This window comes from Micromesistius poutassou (genome assembly GCF_964030765.1).
Source record: "Micromesistius poutassou genome assembly, chromosome: 7".
NCBI lineage: Eukaryota > Metazoa > Chordata > Actinopteri > Gadiformes > Gadidae > Micromesistius > Micromesistius poutassou.
Window position 1 is genome coordinate 13371204 of NC_140277.1, and position 21249 is coordinate 13392452.

Genomic DNA, 21249 nt, shown 5'->3' on the forward strand with positions numbered 1-21249 from the left:
GGCTGCAGCTATGACAACCGGGATAATGTTTAATGTTTCCCAGAATGTATGTTTACTACTCAGTCAGAAGGATGCATCTGATAGTGCATGTATGATTGAAGTCGTGTTTGTAGGGCAAAGTTCTTTTTGGATGGTTAGCAGAGTGGACATTGACAGGGACATGAATAATGTTTATTTAACATTCGTCTGATGGCCGCCGGCAACAGTCCCAATGATGCTCTGTAAGAGCCTTACTCAATCCACCCTATCTGTCTCTGTTTGCTCTCTCCCTCAGTCTGTTTCTGCATTTAGAGCTGCACAATTAATGAAATTCAAACTGACATTGCAATGTAATAGAACTCCATTTACGAATCGCACACATTTTAATGTTACACAATCTAACCAATCAGAGGGTCAGAATCAGAAACGGCTGGCCAGGTGCAGTTAACGTGTAGAGAGCAGTAGATGAGCAAAACAACTTGCCACGCTACACTTTTATTTGTTGATGCTGACATAAAAAAAACCTGACAAAAACCCAACCACCAGGCTGTCAAGCAGACAGAATACGGCAACAATCACTGACCGAAATGATCCAGAGTATAACTTCATATGAACCAGATTCAAAACCACGAAAAAAACTCGGGAGAAAGCAGAGTTCATAGGGAAAGATATGATCAACACGTGACCATGGCTGGGTTTACTGCTTTGGTGAAGATGCTGGATTAACAGACTCAAGACGTTTTTTTTTTTGTTGGACTCGTTGGTATTTGCACTCGGACTGACAAAAACCTGACCGCCAGTGTGACAAGTAAACTGAATATCACCCTGCAGGGATCATTGACCGAAATGATCAAAACGGCACTGTGAAATGACCAAGGAGATATCGGAGTTCATAGGGAAAGATATGGTCAACAAGTTGACCAGGGCGGAGTTTATGGCTTTGGTAAAGACCCTGGATAAACGGTACAGCACTCCACCCCGCACATGTTTTGGTTAGGCTGTCCTACTAAGGCTAATGAAAACATGCAGTCAGAGATTTTTTCGCTACTACCGCTGACATGTGGGCAATTCAATAGTTAAATAAAGATGTTATACCAGTTCATGCATAATTTCATCTCAAGACATAAGCCTGGGCTACAGGAAAGAGCAGTTTATATGTTGACTGCTTCTAATGTTGTCTAGGTCATATTATAAAATGAATTATTGCTTGTGTTTAGTGGATAATACAGAAGATAAGGACCTTATTAAAAAAAGTAAAAGTGCTTAAATTTGGGTACTTGCCGATACCAAGTACGGATATGAGTACCTAGTACCACCGCGCGGTTCGACCGGCGGGTGCTTTTAGGCCCAGCACTCCCTGGCCAAGTAGTGAAGGTGCGGTTTGGCCCAGCTCAGTTACGGTTCGCGTTTCCACCGCCGACAGTACCCTTATGGTAGGGCGGGGTTTAAGCCGGATGGCGATAGCCGTGGCAGCTACATAAGCATCGTGACCTCATAGCAGCCCGATGCAGTGTAGCCTGCTAATAAATCCAAGGAAAAGAAGAACGCGACACAATCAACAAAGAGCAACAATGTACGACGTCTAAGAAGGACAGCAAACTTTTGCGAGACATTTTCTTCAATAAACGAAGCTTTCACCGTTGTCCATAAATGCCTTGCGGGTACTGTGTTTGTTATTATCCCACTTTCGCACAGAAGTGACGATTCTGTCGACCAATCAACTTACGGCGTGTGTAGCTCAAACTTGGCAGTGCACCTTTTCAGACGGCTTGGTACCCAAACGGAGGAGTACTGCGAGATGAGTACGGCTCATCATGGCTCAGTCCGGATCTCACCCACTTTTGGCGATGGAAACGCAAAACGTGCCACATCTTACCACACAGAACCATACTGCACCGCTTGGTAGAAACGCACCATAATAATACCATAATGGTTTAAAGAGCCAGGGACCCAAAACCGTGTTGATGTTTTTTGTCTTATATGATCGATGATGATGATTGATGTACTCAATTCAAAATCATTACACATGTTGTACTGTTCCTTAATATTACCATACATTACATACTGTGTGGAAATATGGGGAAACATACAAAACAGTTACAAACCCTATTTTTATTCTACAAAAGAGGGCAATCAGAATCATTAACAGAGCAGAATATCTTGACCCAACCAATACATTATTTATAAACTCAAACACACTTACATTTAGAGAGTTCAAAACAATGCAAATAATGTATAAAGTCAAAAACAGGATAGTTCCAGACTGTATCCAGAAGTTATTTCAGATTGGACAGAGCATGTATGAACTAAGGGGAATGTGCATGTTTACAAAGATAAAGATAAGAACAAATGTTAAACAAAGATATATATCGGTAAAAGGAGTAAACATGTGGAATGCCTTAGATGAAGAAATTAAAATGTGTAACACGGTACAAAGTACAAAAAAAAAATACTGCAAAAGAAGATATATAATCATAGAAATTGTAAATAAATAAAATAATACTAAATAAAAAATAAAATAAGAAAATGATAAGTTCCTGAGGGACTTACGAAATAAATAAATAATATATATATATAATGTAAAAAGGGTAGGTGCAATAAGCAAGCTCGTCAAACTACACCTTTTCGGTCAGTACTTTTAAGCATTGTCAATGTATAAATTAAGATGACAACTTGTTTTTTTGGTTTTATTTTTGTGTTTTTAACTTATGGCATGTATGCACTGTTGTGTGTATATATGTGATCAAAATAAATAAACTAAATCGAAAAATCGGAATCGTCTACATTCCATTTTATCACTGGTACTGGAAATCCTATGATATGCTATTCTCCCCAAAACCCTCTGTGAACGCTCCACTGCTGCGGAGGCAGGTGGCATTCTTTAGTGACGTCCGAGTGCCTGAGGTAGTCTGACCTCACGACCAAGGGGCACCGGCATCGTGGTTTGTGATGGGGAGCTCTGTCTGGGCAGCGTAACTGCAGTGTCCGAGAGAAAGTTCAGCTTAACTTATTGTAGATTGCTACAGTGTTTATGTGGATGGTGGAGCTGAGCTCCGTCTGAGCTACGAGAACATAAGCAGTATCGGCCCGAATCGGTATCGGTGCATCCCTATTGCCGACCATCTCTTTTGGATAAATCTTACAATGAAAACCGATATGCATCAAGGGATAAAGTGTGGAAATCAGTCACACAATATATCACTGTGGAGAATGGTTGAAATGGTTTGAAAACTAGCAGTGTGTTCTGAAAAGTGAAATCCCAGAGGTCTCTGAGTTGAGGATGTATGTACATATGTGGGATGTTAAGTTCAAGTCATCAACTGCATCTCAAGCAGTCTTTTTTGGCAAATGATGACACTCATCCACAGCATATTGTATATGGTTTTCATGCTGTAGATCTTCCTGTTTAGGGTGTTTTTTCCCTGAACGCCTAGGTAGCAGGCTAACACTGCTATCACGCAACTCCTGTCGAGACAAGTTCATACTGATAAGAATGACCATGTGACCGTGTGGCTGTGACATTTCAAATAGATGCATTTAATAAACTTCATCCTGCATTCAATACTTGTAGATCTCATTAGCCTGTTGTGTTCATTACAATCTTGGTTGTATAGAATAACCCAGTGGTGAATCCAACCAAAGGAAGAACACCATGGTGAATTTATGATTTCTCTTTGACAGGCAGCCAGATAAACTGGTGGTTGTGTGGACACGGCGGAGTCGAAGAAAATCATCCAAGGTTTGTGACTCACTTCCAAACGCATTACACTGAAATCTGATATAACTAGATGCATGTGGGATTCACCTCCATTACACCATATTTAGTCTTGCAAATCATAGTTTCGATTCTGAAGTCTACGGCAGACAACCTCAAATGGGGACGTTTTACTTTCTCAGATTCATAATTTGTTTAGACCAATCACATTGCTGGAGGCGGGGTTCTGTAAGTGCCTAATTGGGGAACATGGACTCGGCCAGAACTAATAAATTGTAGAGATGAGTTTGTAAAAGTTTCTTATCAACAATGGGTGGACAACTACGTAGGCAACTATAAAAATATGCTTATTAAAATCCCCTGCTGAAGCTTCTTCCACTCTGCAAATGAGTTTTTGTTTAATATGTCACAGGGCCTATCTCTGCCACTAGCAGATCTTGTATCTGGCACGGCCTCTGTGCCGCCCCCCCCCGCTCTCCCCAGAGGCATGCTGGATCACAGATTACACAATCTCAAATGCAATCTCAGCATCAAATTAGGCTTCACTGTCATTTACTGTAAACGTGTAAGTGTACATCATTGTTCATCTCAAATATATGACTTTAAATCCAAAGTCTAAATCTTAAGTCTGATGGGAAGACCTCTGAAGTGTGTGGAAACGGTCACTTCCTTTCTACCTTTCCATGGTCTTCTGGCCAATCATGTTATTTGGGGGCAGGATATTGGCTAGACCGGGATCCAAGCGTCCATCTGAATTCACATACACAACTGCAAGTGTATTTGGTTCCTTTCTTCTGATGCTGACTGATCTTCTGATGTTGTATCCTTTCAGTCCCACAGTTGGCAGCCGGGCATCAAGAACCCCTACAGAGGAGTGGTCGTGTGGCCCGTACCAGAAAACATTGAAATCACTGTTACTCTGTTTAAGGTAGGGGTCTTTGTTTTTTTTAAATTAACTCTCACTCTAAATTATGGAGAGCATGAAGATCTATCTGTTGAATATCCAAAATCCATAAAATAACAAAAACGTTCAAAGTACATAACTGCTAATGAAATGTGGGATTATTTTAAAGGTGCCCTGACATGCCACCAGGTGTGGTGTGATTAGCCGTTACAAGCCGTTTTGGAAATCAGCCACTTAAGACATCGCAGGTGTGCGTGTCCACCTAGATGTGTGACGGATAGATGAGCAACGTTTGGGTCGGCTGGGTAGGTTGATAGACTGATCTATCCAGCACCAATCTAGGTGGACCCGCCCACTTTCTGCCCGTTATGATGTCATAAGGGGCAGATTTCCAAAATGGCTTGTAACGGCTAATCACACCACACCTGGTGGCATGTCATGGGACCTTTAACACACCGCAACAGTTGCGTTAGTGTTATGCTGCTTTAAATCTCTGTTTGATATTGGGACCTCCTGGCTGGTGGTCATTATTGTAAAACTTGTAGAACGCGGGGGAACTCGATTAAACGTGTACCAACCTATTCTAGACTCAACAACAATATGCAAAGCCAAGGCTTTATTTTTATAAAGGTGTGTAGATGAAAGATTTGGAGAAACGACTACAAAACGATTTTCAATTCTGATGTTTTTGTAAGCATAGGAATAACATGGTGGACTAGAGGGGTTCTCCACCTGTAACATGGGCGTGGATCCTGCTGCCGAACTGACAAAGTTGTTAGCTAGGCTTAATAGTACACTTCTCCATGACCGAGGCTTTGTTGGACAGATTAACAAACAAACTGGATCAATCGAAAGGTTTTTGTTTTATTTATCTGTAGGGATCCTTTAAACCATGTTGTCAGGCACTTCTAACAACAATCTGAGCGGTGAGTCGATGGCAAATCCGGCACTTTTAGAGGACGGGAAACTACGGGGGGCAGTGGCCCCTAGGAGTAATATCGCAGCAGCATACAAGCTGCAATGGCTGAAGCGACTCCTGCTGGACCTATTTAAGGAAAACATGTCTACATTAGTCAGGCCCAAAATGAGAAGGAAGATAGGGTCATGTGTGGATGTGCCAGAATCAGATGTTTTTCACCTTGTGGTTAGATATCTCAGGTAGCCACGCGAGCGGGTCTGGGTCACATTGGGATTGGATTGAGGGATAGACTCGACCCGCCGTGAACCCATCAGATACTAACTACGTATTAAAATCAAGGTCTATCTCAGATCTATTCTATTACAATTGTAATAAATGTACCGCAACTGCATGTTACAATGTAATGCATGACCAGTCTTAAAGTTTTATTTCATATTTGAAATTCATTATAGCCTATGACATTTATAGTCTCAAGGTCAGATTTATGGGAATATAAAATGTACTTTAACTAGTCACATCTGCTCAGCTGTCCTGAATCAAAGATGTTGCCCTAGGCTCTGAAAAGTACACCTCTGCTACAAATACACAAGATTTTAAGCAAGAAGGTTGAAGATTTGACTACTTTTGTAATCCACAGGATTTTACCAGGGAATATTTAAATGGCTGGAGGGAACAATAGATCACCTATCTAGCCACCGAGTTTGCATTCAAGTGTCAGCTGAAGACACACCATCTGTGAAGTGTACTCAAGGCCTGAGCCACAATGTGCTACACAAAGACATGCTCATATGTATTGAATAACTTGAGGAATGTCTGAAGAGCTAACTCTATTTCATCAGAATATCAATGTCTTCAGCAACATAGTACAACATAACTTAAATAAAAAAAGCTGCATGACTTTTTGTGTCATTGCCACTGGTCACGTTACACTTTAATTAAGAAATTCATCACTTGTTGCCAAAAAACACATTCATCATGCAACAAGGAAAGGTTTCCCTGCTAATCGCTGTGACACCATCTTATAGGAAGGTTGAGTGTTTTTTGTTATGGATAATTATTATATTCCTAGTAGTACTTGAACTTTTGTTATACAGTATGTAATATTTCAAATGCTATGTTTAATTTCCAAAGGGACAGCACACTATTACTTATTATCTTGTGCAAGCGGTTGACTTGTTGTGGTCTGCTTGTGTTTTTCGGTCCTATTGGTTCCAGCTCAGCGATTAATTAATTAATGTCTGATTACTAAATCGAGTGTGCGCTCCCAAATAATGTCGATGGTATTTTCAGCTCTGATCCCCTTCTTCAGTGTTTCAGTACAGTGCACTCATAGTGCTGGTTACTCACACCCTTCCTCTCCTTCCTTCCCTGTTTAAAGATATTTTTATAAAGACCCACGACAGAAGGATACCTTGAATTAATTTAGCCAATAGACAGCTGCTAGTTTCCAGCCCTGCATCCTGACCCACAGGAAGTCCTAAAACGTGTAGGACTAGGCAGAAGTCAAAGCCACGCCTCTACCTAGCCTACTCTATGACTCTATGGCTCTTCTGTTATTCGCATTGCTACAATCAGGAATAATCTATTCTACTCATCTATATATTTCCCTGATGGGGAATATATCCTTTTTATCTATGGGTCCTTGTGTTAGGGTTTTGAGAATATAGATGTTCTGGAATATTAGTAAATCATAACAGGATGGATAAAGAGAGGGGTTGATAAATAAATGGCATCCAGGTTGATCTGCCCTCTGACTCTTGACGCCATACCTACGGTCCTACCCCACCCTCTGCATTCAGCTAATGAGCAACTCATTTTTTGCATAATTCCTCAATGGGGAAACAAGCTGCCAACCTCCACTGTTCTGTAGAGTCCCTTTCAACCTTCAGCAAAGGCCAATGACTCCTAACTGTATTCCCTCTGATTTTTATAGGACCCACATGCTGAGGAGTTTGAAGACAAAGAATGGACTTTTGTCATAGAAAATGTAAGTATGGCATCATTGGCTTTTAAATATTATTATGCTGCCTAGTAAACTGACACATTTGTCTGCATAGTCATCACAAAATTTTTGGGATAAATGTACAGCTGGCTCCCCCTGCAGGCATGTTGAGGTGCTGCATGTGTTCAGCTGGGCCGTTTGCCACTCCCAAGGCACACTGCTTCATGTTCTGATTTAAAAAGCCTTGTCTAGTGGGTGTTATCATTGTTGGAATAAGGCAAAGCATCTGTTTACCCAACCAACAGAAGTTGTTTTAACAAGTTGCAATGGAGTGAGCTGAGTAACACCTTGAATCAAACAACACTACACTGGCTTGGGGAAAATGGATTGGTTGTTTTCTTAGCATTTTTTTTCCAATGCAATTTTAGGGGTGCATGTGAATACTACATTTTCTGCAGTATATTTACACACACACACACACACACACACACACACACACACACACACACACACACACACACACACACACACACACACACACACACACACACACACAGGGATAGGTCCTTTATTCTCCTGGATGTAGGCTGGCCTTCCTACAGCATGTTTATGCCTGCAGTTCAATCAAGCTGTTTAGAACATTTTACAATGGGATCAAGGTCAGAATCATGGATTATGAATATCACAAATGTAATTGGGTTCACTAAAATTGTATATATGTTTATTATATTTGGGCAAGTGACTTGCATTGAATTTCAAGGCAAATACATGCAAATAAGAGCATTTAGGGGTGAGGCATTTTGCTGAATGATGCCTACATTTAGGCTGCAGACATGATTATGATAATCCTACTACTAATAATAATACATTGCATTGTTGTACTGCTTTTCAAGACACCCTTCTGGGGTTTTCCCAGCAGTCATAATGCTCAGCCTACACTAGTCCTGTCATTTTATGAAAAAAGGTCAAACTAATTGCAAAAGAAGCAAACTCAACTGATTTTGTATCCTCAATATGTCCTGAGTATGGAGAAAAAAGCCCAGAAGAATCCCATTAGGGGAAAGTTTTGATAAAGACCCAATTATAGCCTATTCATACACCTATTCATTATTTTTCACTGTGAATAGGGTAAAATTTTTACACTTTAGATATCACCATAAAAATTACTGAATTGATTTATTACATCAAGACAAACAAAATATGTATTAGTTTTTTTTAATTGTTTGTTACCATGGGCAAACGGTGCATAATAGGTTGTAAACTTTAAGTTTAAGTTTAGTCTAACTTCGTTAGAACAGCATTCTGAACAAGCTGTAGTTGCCTTCGAGTTTTTTTTGGGAGACCTGTAAGGAGACCATTGCAGTTATCAAGCTTACTAGTGATAAAGGCATGTAAAAGTTTTTGTAAGTCTTCGGTGGACATGAGCCCACTAAGTCTTGCTACGTTTTTAAGGTGATAATATGTAGATTTTGTAACTGATTTGATGTGACTGTCGAAATGTATTATCTTGGTTATTATTAGCTCTTATTATTATCTCTAATTATCTCAGTTTTGTCCTCATTTATTGAAGGAAATGTCAGCACGTCCAGTCTTTGACTTGCTCAATGCACTGGCACAACAGATCTATGGGCTGATAGTCATTTGTAATAAGATTATGCACCGTATGCCCATGTTAACAAACAATTTCCAAAAACTTGTAATACATTTTTTGTTTGTCTTGATGTAAGTAATCAGTCATTTTCATTGTGATATCTAAATGTTTAATTTCTTACCCTATTCACGTGAGAAAAAGAATGAATAGGCTATATCTGGGTGTGTTTTGAAACTTTCCCCTAATGGGATTCTTCTGTGCTTTTTTTCCCTTACTCAGGACATATTGAGGATACAAAATCAGTTGAGTTTGCTTCTGTTGCAATTTGTTCTAGGTTGACCCCCATTTTGGCTTAAAATGACTAGAGCTCTTGCAGTGGAGAGGTGACAAATGATTAAATCCAACTGAGGGATGGAACCCAGTAACCTTTAGAGGTTACTGGGTCTAACAGCCAAGCCCGTACACTCCTGGCCCCACCTACACACTCAGGTCCTCCCTGGAATGTATTTCAGTTGCTTGTGTGAGAAGCACTGCCCTCTCAGCATGTTGGGTTTGGACTGCTTAGCACAGTTTTCATCACTCAAGCCAGTCATATCAAGCACAAATATAAAACCTATTCAAGAAAATCAAGTTGAAACTTCAGCATTTTTTGTATTTTGTTTCTTAAGGACATTAAATGTTTTTCTCCAGGCATTTAAAATGGTGCTTAAAGCCAAAATAGAATCAACTTTTGGGCAGACTCTGAGCAGCAGCACTCATCAATGGCACATTTAGCCCGGGCAGCCAACCAAATCAAGCAGATGGAGGGCTTTCGTGCCTGATCGATTTGCTTGTTGCTAATCCTAGAGTTTCAGTCACTCAATCAATAACACAAAAGTCATTAGCATGTGAATCTGGTTTTGTATTCTATCAAGAACTAACACACCTCTCAGGAACAGAGCAATAGTAAAGGCTCGACATCTGCAGGAATCAAATGTTAAGCTGGTATGGCCATAACCTTTGATAGCTGCTGCTGCCAACGTGCCCCAGCACAGGCGCAGACACCAATTCCTGGTGATATATCCATAAAGGACAAACACAATAACCCATTCATGTGTATTGTAAGCAGAGACGGGATGTAGTGGTGTAAAACATGAATAAATCGATGAGCAAAGGCAAGCTAGGAGTTGTGGTTCAGATCTAACCATACTTTTATTGGATGATGTTAAAAGTGCATTTGAATGGTAAATGATTGTTTCTCAGAAATCAATCCATCTCAAACTAGCTTTTTGTGCACAAAATGATGAATTTTGAGTATTGCTTAAACGATACCTTTTGTGTGTGCATGCAAATAGTTAACCCCACACATATATAGATTTTCACTTGCATGACTCCATTCATAATGAGATCCTTTTATATATGTCTGAAGTCTAATTAAGATGCATCAAGGGCACTGATTTATTTTATTTAAGCCGATAACCATCACCCATTTCTTTGTAATGTTTGATCATCTGATTCTGATCACCGATTTCTTCTTACAGTGAAATTTAATTGTTGTTTCAGAAATTCCTTAATAACTAGGTCTATAAACCTAGTATTACCCCATGTACCCTATAAAAAACCTATTACTCTATTATTGAAGCTTATCCAGACCATTTGATAATAATATATTGGCATCCTAGGAACAAAACGTTACATAACTAGAACATGAATAGATCAATAAACTTTTTGAATGACAAACTTGATCTGGCAATGAACATGGCACGGGGATTGCAAATATTTTTGCCTCTTCAATCTTTTTGCCTCCTGAAATGTAGCCCTATTACCACGTTGCACATAGGCTAGAACAGCTGCTGGCCTGGTGTTATTATTTGAAGTTGTCGATCAAGTCGACGATAGCCTTGTTACATTATTAATAGGAATATTATATATATTATTATGTAAACCCATTAAAACAATGATTAGAAATTTGTTAAATTGTTACAGCCTACCTTTATTGAGCGTCAGGGCCACTTAAAGAGGAACTATATTAAATGCAGGACAAATATTAATTGTTGCAGTGACTGAGCATAATGACGGCGCTTCTGGTCGAGATCGGTGCAATACTAGTTCTCAGCATTACAGCCTCATTTTCAACTTAACTGGTGCGAGTACTGGATGACTCAATCATCCCTTTGGATGTTCTGGCAAGGCTATGAGTCAAGCTTATGTCTATATCCCCCCATCAGGGCGTCTGAGGAGAGACAAACTCAAAAACACATGTAGGGCAACAAAATAAAGGGGTCTGATTTTAGGGTTTGCCAGGAGTGACGGTGGGGCCTCATGGTCATGTCGCAAACTTGAAATGTAACAGAAAAAGTGGCGAAATGATACCATAACTATTATATCCATAGAGTGTTATCATACTCGGCCTCTCCCTTTGGGTCTTTGACAGACATTCTTCAAGGGTCAACTGCTTAAGGCCGGTCCGAGCATGGGAGAGAGAAAATACAACAGGGGAAGTATAAGGCATGTGTGCAAAAGGGGCTAGTTCTGTGTCTCTACATACCTGACTAATCACTGTGAGATCAAAGCCGAGCTGAGCTCCTGACAGCTGGAATGGAGAGAGGGAGGAAAAGAGGGGAGGAGAGGAAGAGGCAACTCTACACCTCCACAATCTGAGAATGAGAGGGATGGGGGTGAGCTATGAGAGCTGGCCGGACAAAGAGGGGCTAAGGCGAGGGGTGGAGAGATGTGAAAGGGAAAGCAGTGCTGTCTGTCTATCTGTCCGTCAGTTATATGTTCTTGAGGAATGAGGCACATGGATGTAGTTGCTTTTTTTCTTTGCCAATTCTCCTGACACAGCCACAGACATACCAAATAAGACAGTCATCCTGCTCAGGAGCTGACCACACCTTTATTTTGCTTTCAGATTTTGTTTGCTTGAATTCACAAATGCAATGATTGTGCACACAAACTCCCCTTGATAGTTACAATGTTGAACAAACATCTGCTTACAAGTATGTTGTTATTGGATTTAAGAGTAGGTGAAGAAATGTAATTATAATAAACATATAATGGATGTTATGATTTATGAAGATAATTCGTGTCAGTTTAAAGTCAAGCCATTGAGAATCATCAGCAATGTGTATAGAGCATCAAAACTGACCATCCATTTTTTTTGCCACAAGTTTGTCAATAAAATGTCCAGAATCTGCCTTGCTCCACTTTTAGCAACTTAACTCCGTAAAACAATCACTTCTGTAAAACATTTCCCGTGTATGGGGCACTGCTGCTGAATGCTCACTAGAGGGCAGCCTAGACTGTGTGTGTGTGTGTGTGTGTGTGTGTGTGTGTGTGTGTGTGTGTGTGTGTGTGTGTGTGTGTGTGTGTGTGTGTGTGTGTGTGTGTGTGTGTGTGTGTGTGTGTGTGTGTGTGTGTGTGTGTGTGTGTGTGTGTGTGTGTGTGTGTGTCATCTGTGACACAGCCTCAGTGCTGCCCCCCCGCCCCTCCCCCCCTCCCTCTCAGGTATGTGAGCTAATATAGGAAGAGGCTGGGGATGAATGAAAGCCTGAATGAGGTGGTGCCCCCACCTAAGGAGGAGGTGGAGGAGAGGTGAGTCCTCCTGACCTCTCATCAGACGGAACAGGAGAAACCTAAAGGAGACGCCATTGTGCCTGCGCCATGCGGGAGCAGGATGATGAAATTCCAGATCTGCGGCGGCACTCGCTGTGTCCCCGGCTCCTTAATCTGGAGGCCCGGCCCGCCACTAATCCCTTGCCGCTGAATTACCGGGCCCCGGACAGATTGTATTTTGTCATTGAAAACGATGGTGTCAAACACTGCCTCTGTCTCCGCTATTTGTTCCTGTGGCAGGGCGAATCGCATAATCACAAAGACTAAAGAGAGAAGCGGAGAAAGGGAGAGATAGAGGAAGGGAAGAAATGGCCACGCTGTAGTATCTCTAAATTGCATGCTAGCCCTGCCTTTCACCCCCATTCAAATGGGTGCTGATTATCAAAACGGTGTGCAAATTGAGGGGTCAAAAGATGGGATGGTTATATTTGACGTGTGTGTGTGTGTGTGTGTGTGTGTGTGTGTGTGTGTGTGTGTGTGTGTGTGTGTGTGTGTGTGTGTGTGTGTGTGTGTGTGTGTGTGTGTGTGTGTGTGTGTGTGTGTGTGTGTGTGTGTGATGGCTGGGGGGCAGGCTGTAATAAAGATATATTTTCTATATCTATTCCACTGTTTGAGGTAAGGACACACACGTGGCCGTATGGCTATTAATCTGTTCTAAAGGAGCTGAATGCACAGCAATATGTACAGTTGAGAGGTTTCTTCATTATGTTTGGGGTTCCTTTAAATTGTGGACACCTTCCAACTCTATTAAGGCCATCTACCACACACGTGTGCCTAGAACCACACACAGATAATCTCTTATTATTTTATAACTACCGGTAGTTCCCCTGCTGGAACACATTACGTAGGCCAGTGACCTGTGAGCTCTAAATAGCCACCTCAGTGAAAAATACATTTATTACAGCCCTGGCTATTCATGCAAAGGTGACAAAAGCTGGTATGAAGTATGAAATCCCGAAAGTTCAGCCTGCACAGGGGCTGGCAAATCAGGATTATTTGAGCTTGTGTTCATGGGTGTGTACACCTTGGCCTCTGCTTATATAAACCACAGTTTGAGGGAGCTAATTTACTTCATGTTAAAGTACACTTTGTGTGTATTTGTGTCTGTTAAACAGACTCAGTTGAAACACTTTGGCTGAACATGTCAGGATCATTTGATGACTGACAGTTTTGATGTGAGTCTAGATGTTTTTCTACATTCTACATTAAAGTGTGGATGGGTGGGTGGGTGGGGGGGCGGGCTAACAACGGGATAACGCATGCATTCCAAATTAATTGAATCTAATGAATTGCCCAGAGAGGCAACAGATGCTGGTGATTCCCCCCGCCACATGCTTGGAACCCCCCCCCCCACACACACACACACACACACGCAGACACACACTATATATCTGAGAGGGTGCACAAGCAGTGAGAACAGGAGAAGCCTGGAGTTGTAGGACGCCCCTGTTGTGCTGGCCTTATGGAACAGCCTCCAGGCCATCACCGATATTTAAAACACACTCCATCTCAACGTGGATGTTTTCAATTAAGCTAATGCGAGTTTATTAGGGATATACCGTTTATATCAACCGGTTTATTGTGTCAATTGATGATGCAAGCAGGGCGTCCCCTCTTTCACCTTCATCTCCACTTGTTCCTGTGCGTGGAGATTCACATTTCTGTATTAAACACCCTTGCATGAAGTTCCCCTGATATATTAGTATTGCGTTAGTGTGCGGCTGGGTGTTGTTGTGCTGGAGGCGCTCTGACCTTGTCTTTGATCTGTTCCGTACCAGATCCCCTCGAGCCCATAGGTCTTCTTTTCCCACAAGACCCTGACAGATGTTGCTGCGCGTGCGGCAGCAGACACAGTATGGAGGATCCCAAACGGCACCAAAACACTGCGTTTCTTTTCCTTCTGTCTTCACACAGTGCGACGCTTGACCCCAAAATAAACATCAAAACACAGAGTCACCTGGGCTTTATCCTAATCCCTGCTTGTGTGGCCTCATCACTGAACCTCAAGCTGAGAGGGTCTGTGTGTTGGTGTGTGTGTGTGTGTGTGTGTGGGGGGGGGGGGGGCGGAATTGTATCTCAGAAGAAGGCCTGTGTCTGTGTGTACTTCCGTGTTGAACTGTACTATTGTTTGGGCGGACGTTTGGTTCGTGTCTGTGTGAGGCTGTGTTTAGATGTACACACAGATAGACATATTTTCGACATGCATGAGTGGTCTAGGATTAAGGTTTAGGATGTGACTTGTTGTAGGTGTAATCACTGTGTGGTGCATGGTACGTTGGCTTAGTCTGGCTTGTTTGTCCAGACATGCTCAGTACAACCAGGGATGGGTCAAGATCTCTTCCACACATTCATTCATTTATTGAAAGTTTTTTTTAAAGAACATATATATATATATATAGTATTTAGCAGACGCTTTTATCCAAAGTGATTTACAATAAGTACATTTGTCTGAAGAAGTTGAAACAATATATCACATCATTAATATAGCACTCCAGAGTGACTGCAGCCCCATGTTATGCTGATATAAGCCATATAGAATAGTGTTAGGAGCATCTTCCATTTTTTTGGTTGCACATACCCCACAATCTAGCCTTGCACTGTCTTGTAAGTATAGTCTTTTCTACTAATGGCTTCAGAATGGTGTAGATTTTCATAATTGCAAAAACAAGGAATATTTAAAGTCTGCAATATCCACACAGGCAGCAATAGCAGGTAGCTGCAGGGAAAATATAAACATAAAGGCTAATGAGCACAGAGGGAAAAGTCAAAGGACAATAGTCTCCAACAATGTGCTGGCACACTGTCCGTAGGAATGTCATTAGGGGTGCACGATTCACGCGATTGGCAGCAGTAGTTCCACAGTCAACCCCTCACAGACCCAACTGGCGGCAGATTGCCATACTGTGTGTTTCTAGCAGTGTTAGTGTTTCCATATCAACCGGCTTCTTTACCCCTGCCCCGACCTTCACCCCCGAATCGTCCTGCGCGCCACACCCTATACCCGACCCGTCAGTGTCAAGGAAAGGTTGGCGATGGAAAAGGCATGGGTGTGAGCGGCTCGCTCATTGGCCAACAAGGGATCAGTTGCTATCTCAATCGCTCAGGTACTTATTTTTCCTGGCGGCGTCTTAAGATGGCTGCCCGCGATGGAGACAATACCAGCCTACCAAATCCTCCTGTTTACACACAAGCCTGACTGTGTGTGTGTGTGTGTGTGTGTGTGTGAGAGAGAGAGAGAGAGAGACTGTGGTTTCTAGTTAAAGCCTACTTAGGTGCACCTAACTGTTGTGACATCATCTTGACACAGACACCACATGGTGTGTGTGTGTGTGCGTGCGTGCTCAGTGATGTTCTCCAGATCAACGGTGACACACTGCTATGCACAGAGGTGATTGTTCTGCTCAGTGACGCTGAATAGGGGTCTGGTGTCCTGCTCCAATGCCAATACTAAGCCACTCTGTCTCTCTCTGTCTCTCTATTTCTCTGTCTGTCTGTGTCTGTGGGGTGTATTTATTTTATTCGTATTTTTCTCTCCTCGTCGATACCGTAAAGTTAAATTCAGAGTAAATAAAGAATGTATGAAAAAATACATGTACTTCCCCTATCTATTTCTCTGACTGTCAAGCCACAAAAACACATTTTAAAAGCTCTAGTGCTATGAACGCTCATATTCCCATCGATGTACATGTCATAACACAAAGGCGTTGAACACACATGGCCCTTGGCACTGGCATTACCCCCAGACAGGTTTAACTTAAGTCCAGAGTTTAACTTAAGTCCGTCAGCTTGATCCTTGGCTTTGTGGAGCAACAGAGGACGTCAATGCACATCAACTTGGCCCCTTTAGCTCTTTTGTCTGCTGTCGTATTCTATTTCTTGTAGAACTTGGTGTTGAACGGCAGGAATACATCGTCTCTGTGAGCTTTGCTCTGAAACTAGTGATGCGGAGGACAATGTCATTCTGCCACCGCGTCTAATGATAAGGGCATTGCAGTATACAGTGAATGTATCAATGCAACATATACTATACTGTACTGTAGTATTATATATTACATTCTACAGTTTTAACAGTAGTGATACTACATGAACAGCCGACACTTGATGTGATTGACAGCTTGTGTGTGTGTGTGTGTGTGTGTGTGTGTGTGTGTTCGTCTGTTTGGAAAGAAAATCATAAAAAATTTAATTCAAAGTCCTTTTGTTGTTATTGACAAAGCATTTGAAAGAACACACACACACTCCTTATCCAATCCGTAAGCCAATTCCCTTTTGGTGGAAGGTCTTCATTGTTTCTCTTATACTAATCTCTCTCTCACTGTCTCCCCCCTCTCTCTTGCTCTCTCTCTGTGTCTGTTCTCAAATCCATATGAGATTCCCTTTTAGTTGGCCACAATCAGAGTTACTGAGGCAAAGCATCAGCCTGCTAATGCTCTTTGTTTCCACAAATGTGTCACTGAGTGTGGGGCAAGAGCACACCTTTGTCATGGAGCGGCCCTAGAGAGAGAGTGGGAGAGACTCTCACTAGGGCTGATTGTTTCTTGTCATGGGCCATCTTTACACCCCTCCTCCCTCTGTCCTGGTCTCTCGTCGCCCTCGTCACCTCTCCTCTTAAACAAATCAGCTTTGCTCTGGATTAAAGCCCTATCATGGCCCGTCAGATATCTGTCCAACAATAACACTCAGACAACAGAGACTTTGGACTGAACCTGGGAGCAGAGGTAGACCTCTCTGTAACCCGGGAGCAGAGGTAGACCTCTCTGTAACCCGGGAGCAGAGGTAGACCTCTCTGTAACCCGGAGCAGAGGTAGACCTCTCTGTAACCCGGGAGCAGAGGTAGACCTGTCTGTAGACCTCTCTGTAGACCTCTCTCTCTCTGGCTGCCTTTTTGGTCTCCCTGGAAACAATCTTCTGGAGAAAAACAAAATAAATACAGAATGTTGAATGGTCTTAAAAATAAAAGATATGATCTATGGTCTAGCTGCTAAACTTTGACAAGTTACTCAATCAAAGTCTGATTTAGATTTGTTGAATGCATATAAATAACCAATTATTTGGCAGCACATAGCACACAGGCTGGATTATGCCTTGCAATAATTTCACCCATTAAGCATGCTGTTGTTCTTCAACATAAACACAGGTTTTGTCTGCAGTTGCACCCCATGGGATTATCTAGTGCATTAATGGGCTGCACACTGGACACGCCATTCGTGGACAGTGAGTTTTTAAAAATCTCCCCCAAAAATATGTTTTCAATGAGCGCACTCACACAAGCGCTGTCCGGCGGCACAGAGCTGTGTAAACATCAATAACGGTCCAAGGGTGTGCATTATGTTTCAATAATGAGACACCTCTGACTTTAACAGTTACAAATCAATGGCTACAAATTAAACAACAATGGTCAGAAATAGTACTATCGACCCAGGTTTCCTTGATTCCTTGAAAAATGATATGCTTGACACATTCAACTTTTTAGTAACATTTATTAAAGTTGATTTAAAACCAACAACATCATTGATGGAGGTAACTTATATATTATCATTGTTGGTGATTGTTGGTGGTAATCAATGGTTTAATGGTGGTATATTTTTATTTTTTTGTTATGATGTACAATAATGTATTTCGGTGAGATCGAGTATGCGTGTTTGTCTAAAGCTACGACACTACATAAAAAGAACTAAATTGTCGATTTTTTATCTGGACAATTGTAATGCATCTCAGCACAATGTAATAGAAGGGTATCTTAGGATGGCTGTACAGACAATAGTGCAGGATTACACAATGCTTTTAATATGTGTCATTGCGTATGCAGATGTGAGAGACGTCTATATGCACACAACTGTTTGTGTGCAGACTTATGCCAGATTGAAAGTCTAAGTGTGTGTGTGTGTGTGTGTGTGTGTGTGTGTTTGTGTGAATCATCAACAGTGATATAATCATAGGTAGGATGTAAAGAAAAAAGCTGATTTACCAGTTATGTGTGGGACCGAACCTACGGAGCTATAGCTCCATTGTGTGTGAGGATTCAGAGAGAGACGTTAACACGATGGATGTCTCCATTTCCAATAACTGTGACCTTGAGGAAAGTGTAAAAGCACAGTGAAGTCTGCCCATACAATCTGCTGACTGCAGACCTTTAACATACAGCCAGCTGATGCAGTCCACATTCTTGCCAGCCGTGTGTGTGTGTGTGTGTGTGTGTGTGTGTGTGTGTGTGTGTGTGTGTGTGTGTGTGTGTGTGTGTGTGTGTGTGTGTGTGTGTGTGTGTGTGTGTGTGTGTGTGTGTGGTGCATGGGAGGCATTTAGCTGGGGGTTAACTCCTGGTTGTAAATTGAGTTTGTTATATTTCTCTCTGACTGCAGTATATAAATGGAAGGAGCCCCATGTCTTAAGACTTGGACTGTTTTTGTTCCCCCTCAGCTTTCTCATAACCTGATTAAGAGCTGCTCTGTGCAGAGTCAGGTCAATCAAACCTATATGGCAATATACCTTAATATTTGTAATACTTATGTTGAGAGACTGAATATTTGCTTGGACAGCACATTATCTAGAATTATTACAAATTTATATTGCGTTTACAATTATATCATTATTTTGGTGACTCATTAACAATTATTACCCCAAATACAATGATTGTTATGTTGTGGATTTACCTTCCGACATTTAAAATGTATTCTATTGAACAGCACTCTGATCAATGGAAACATATTGATTACATTTTTTCCAATTAGAAACAAATTGACTGGTGACCTGTGTGTGTTAAATCACCATTAGTGGATTGGCATATGTGTGTGCGTGTGTGTGTGTGTGTGTGTCTGCGGGGGGAGGGATGTGGGGGCTGCAGTCTATACAAAGAAGAGTCAGGTTTCTTGTTTCATTCAGCCTAATTAATCCATCCTATACACGATCAAATGGATGGCCCCGCCTCTCTTGGCCTGTCCCATTGGCATTTTAGGGCAGGGGGATCTCCCCCCTGGTGCTGACCCCTAACCCCCCACTGGGAGAGCAGCTGGGAATCAATTTTGGGCCAGCTGGCATCAGCAGTGAGGGGTAGGGCAGGTACCCTATAAAAAAAACCTAGAAACACACACACACACACACACAGACAAACACACACACACACACACACACACACACACACACACACACACACGTCATCCTATACACACACGTCATCCTATACACACACACACACACACACACACACACACGTCATCCTATACACACACACACACACACACACACACACATACACACACAAACACACACACACACACACACACACACACACACACACACACACACATCGTCTTATACACACACACACTCACACACCCAACACCCACAGGTCATCATCTACCCACACACATAGACACCAACATGTGGACATATTGCTTTGTCTGGTATATGGCTTTGACTTTCCCACCGTCAGCTCATAGCTGTGGTGGAACCCGTGACCATTAGATGCATCTGTAACTATCTCACAGTAACTATTTTGTCCCAATGTTAGCGATAGTTCTGTTTTATTGCATGCAGTGCAAACTGCATGTATACAAATGACAAAGCTTCATGCAGTTCTCTAGAAAGGGCAGACCGTGGCCTTGAGGATACTCACAGGCATTCCATTAGAGGGTCAGTCAAACTCTTGTCAACACGATAATGCACTTTTGTCACTTGTTGTGACGTAAGTCATTATCATAAACCGATTACGTTTGTGGCACTGTGAACGTGGCATCCTGTATGTATAATCTAGGTGTACAACCTTAATCAGTTTATTCCATCCTAACCCAACTGCATGGATCTGTGATGAAGGCTACGGCTAGCTGTATTGATTGAAGCAGCCACAGTCTTTACGCCAAGAGTTGAAATGATGGTAATTATGTGCTGTCGCAAACACAAGTGGCAGCCAGGTGGCAGTATAATGCCACCTCCCCTCATTTTTACACGCTTGTAAGGTGAGGTGTTAATAACTTCGGGGTTGTCCTTGACTTGCTTTTACTCCTCACCACAACCTCCACCCCTTCAATCCTGCAATACCGCCCCCCCACCCCCCATCTCGCTCATGATTGACATCATGCGTCCAGGGAGATGGAGTGTGTTCTCATTGTTTTGGGCCCCTTCTCAAATCACCTGAAAAGCTTATTTAATTCTCCTTCAGGGTTATTTGCATATCCATAAGTGTATCCTGGTTTGACAGCCTCCCCTCCGCCTTCTGCTGAACTCCCAGGCACCCCCCCCCCCCTCCTCCCCTTTTCAAGTGTGAGATGCATTTAGTAAAATTTATAAAGCAGCTACATGCACTATTAGTTTCAAATAATAGCTGGGGTGTAATCTGTAGCGTGATAAGACGTGTGTGTGTCCCATGTGTGTGTGTGTGTCCCGTGTGTGTCTGGGTGTGTGTGTGTGTATTTTATCAAACTATTGTTACTAAAATGTCAATGTAAAATGTCAAGTGGCCGCATCGGGCTGTCGGTGAGTTGTCATGACGACGACTACTCACATCTTACACAACGTGTTTCTGCTCTCTGAAATGGCGAGGTTGGAGACAGAGAAAAGGGACTGGCCTGGGACTGGCCTGGGCCTGGCCTGGGCCTGGCCTGGGCCTGGC

The 21249-nt window shown here is 42.2% G+C and overlaps 1 protein-coding gene across 2 annotated transcripts in view; it reads left to right on the plus strand.

The window, feature by feature from the left end:
- ehbp1 (EH domain binding protein 1) overlaps positions 1–21249 on the plus strand; it is a 118829-nt gene that overhangs the window by 3134 nt on the left and 94446 nt on the right. For both annotated transcript variants that reach the window (XM_084470300.1, XM_084470299.1), the window contains exons 2-4: positions 3661–3718; positions 4527–4622; positions 7451–7504. In XM_084470300.1, the coding sequence (XP_084326426.1) occupies positions 3661–3718; positions 4527–4622; positions 7451–7504 (208 nt within the window). The remainder of the gene's footprint in view (positions 1–3660; positions 3719–4526; positions 4623–7450; positions 7505–21249) is intronic.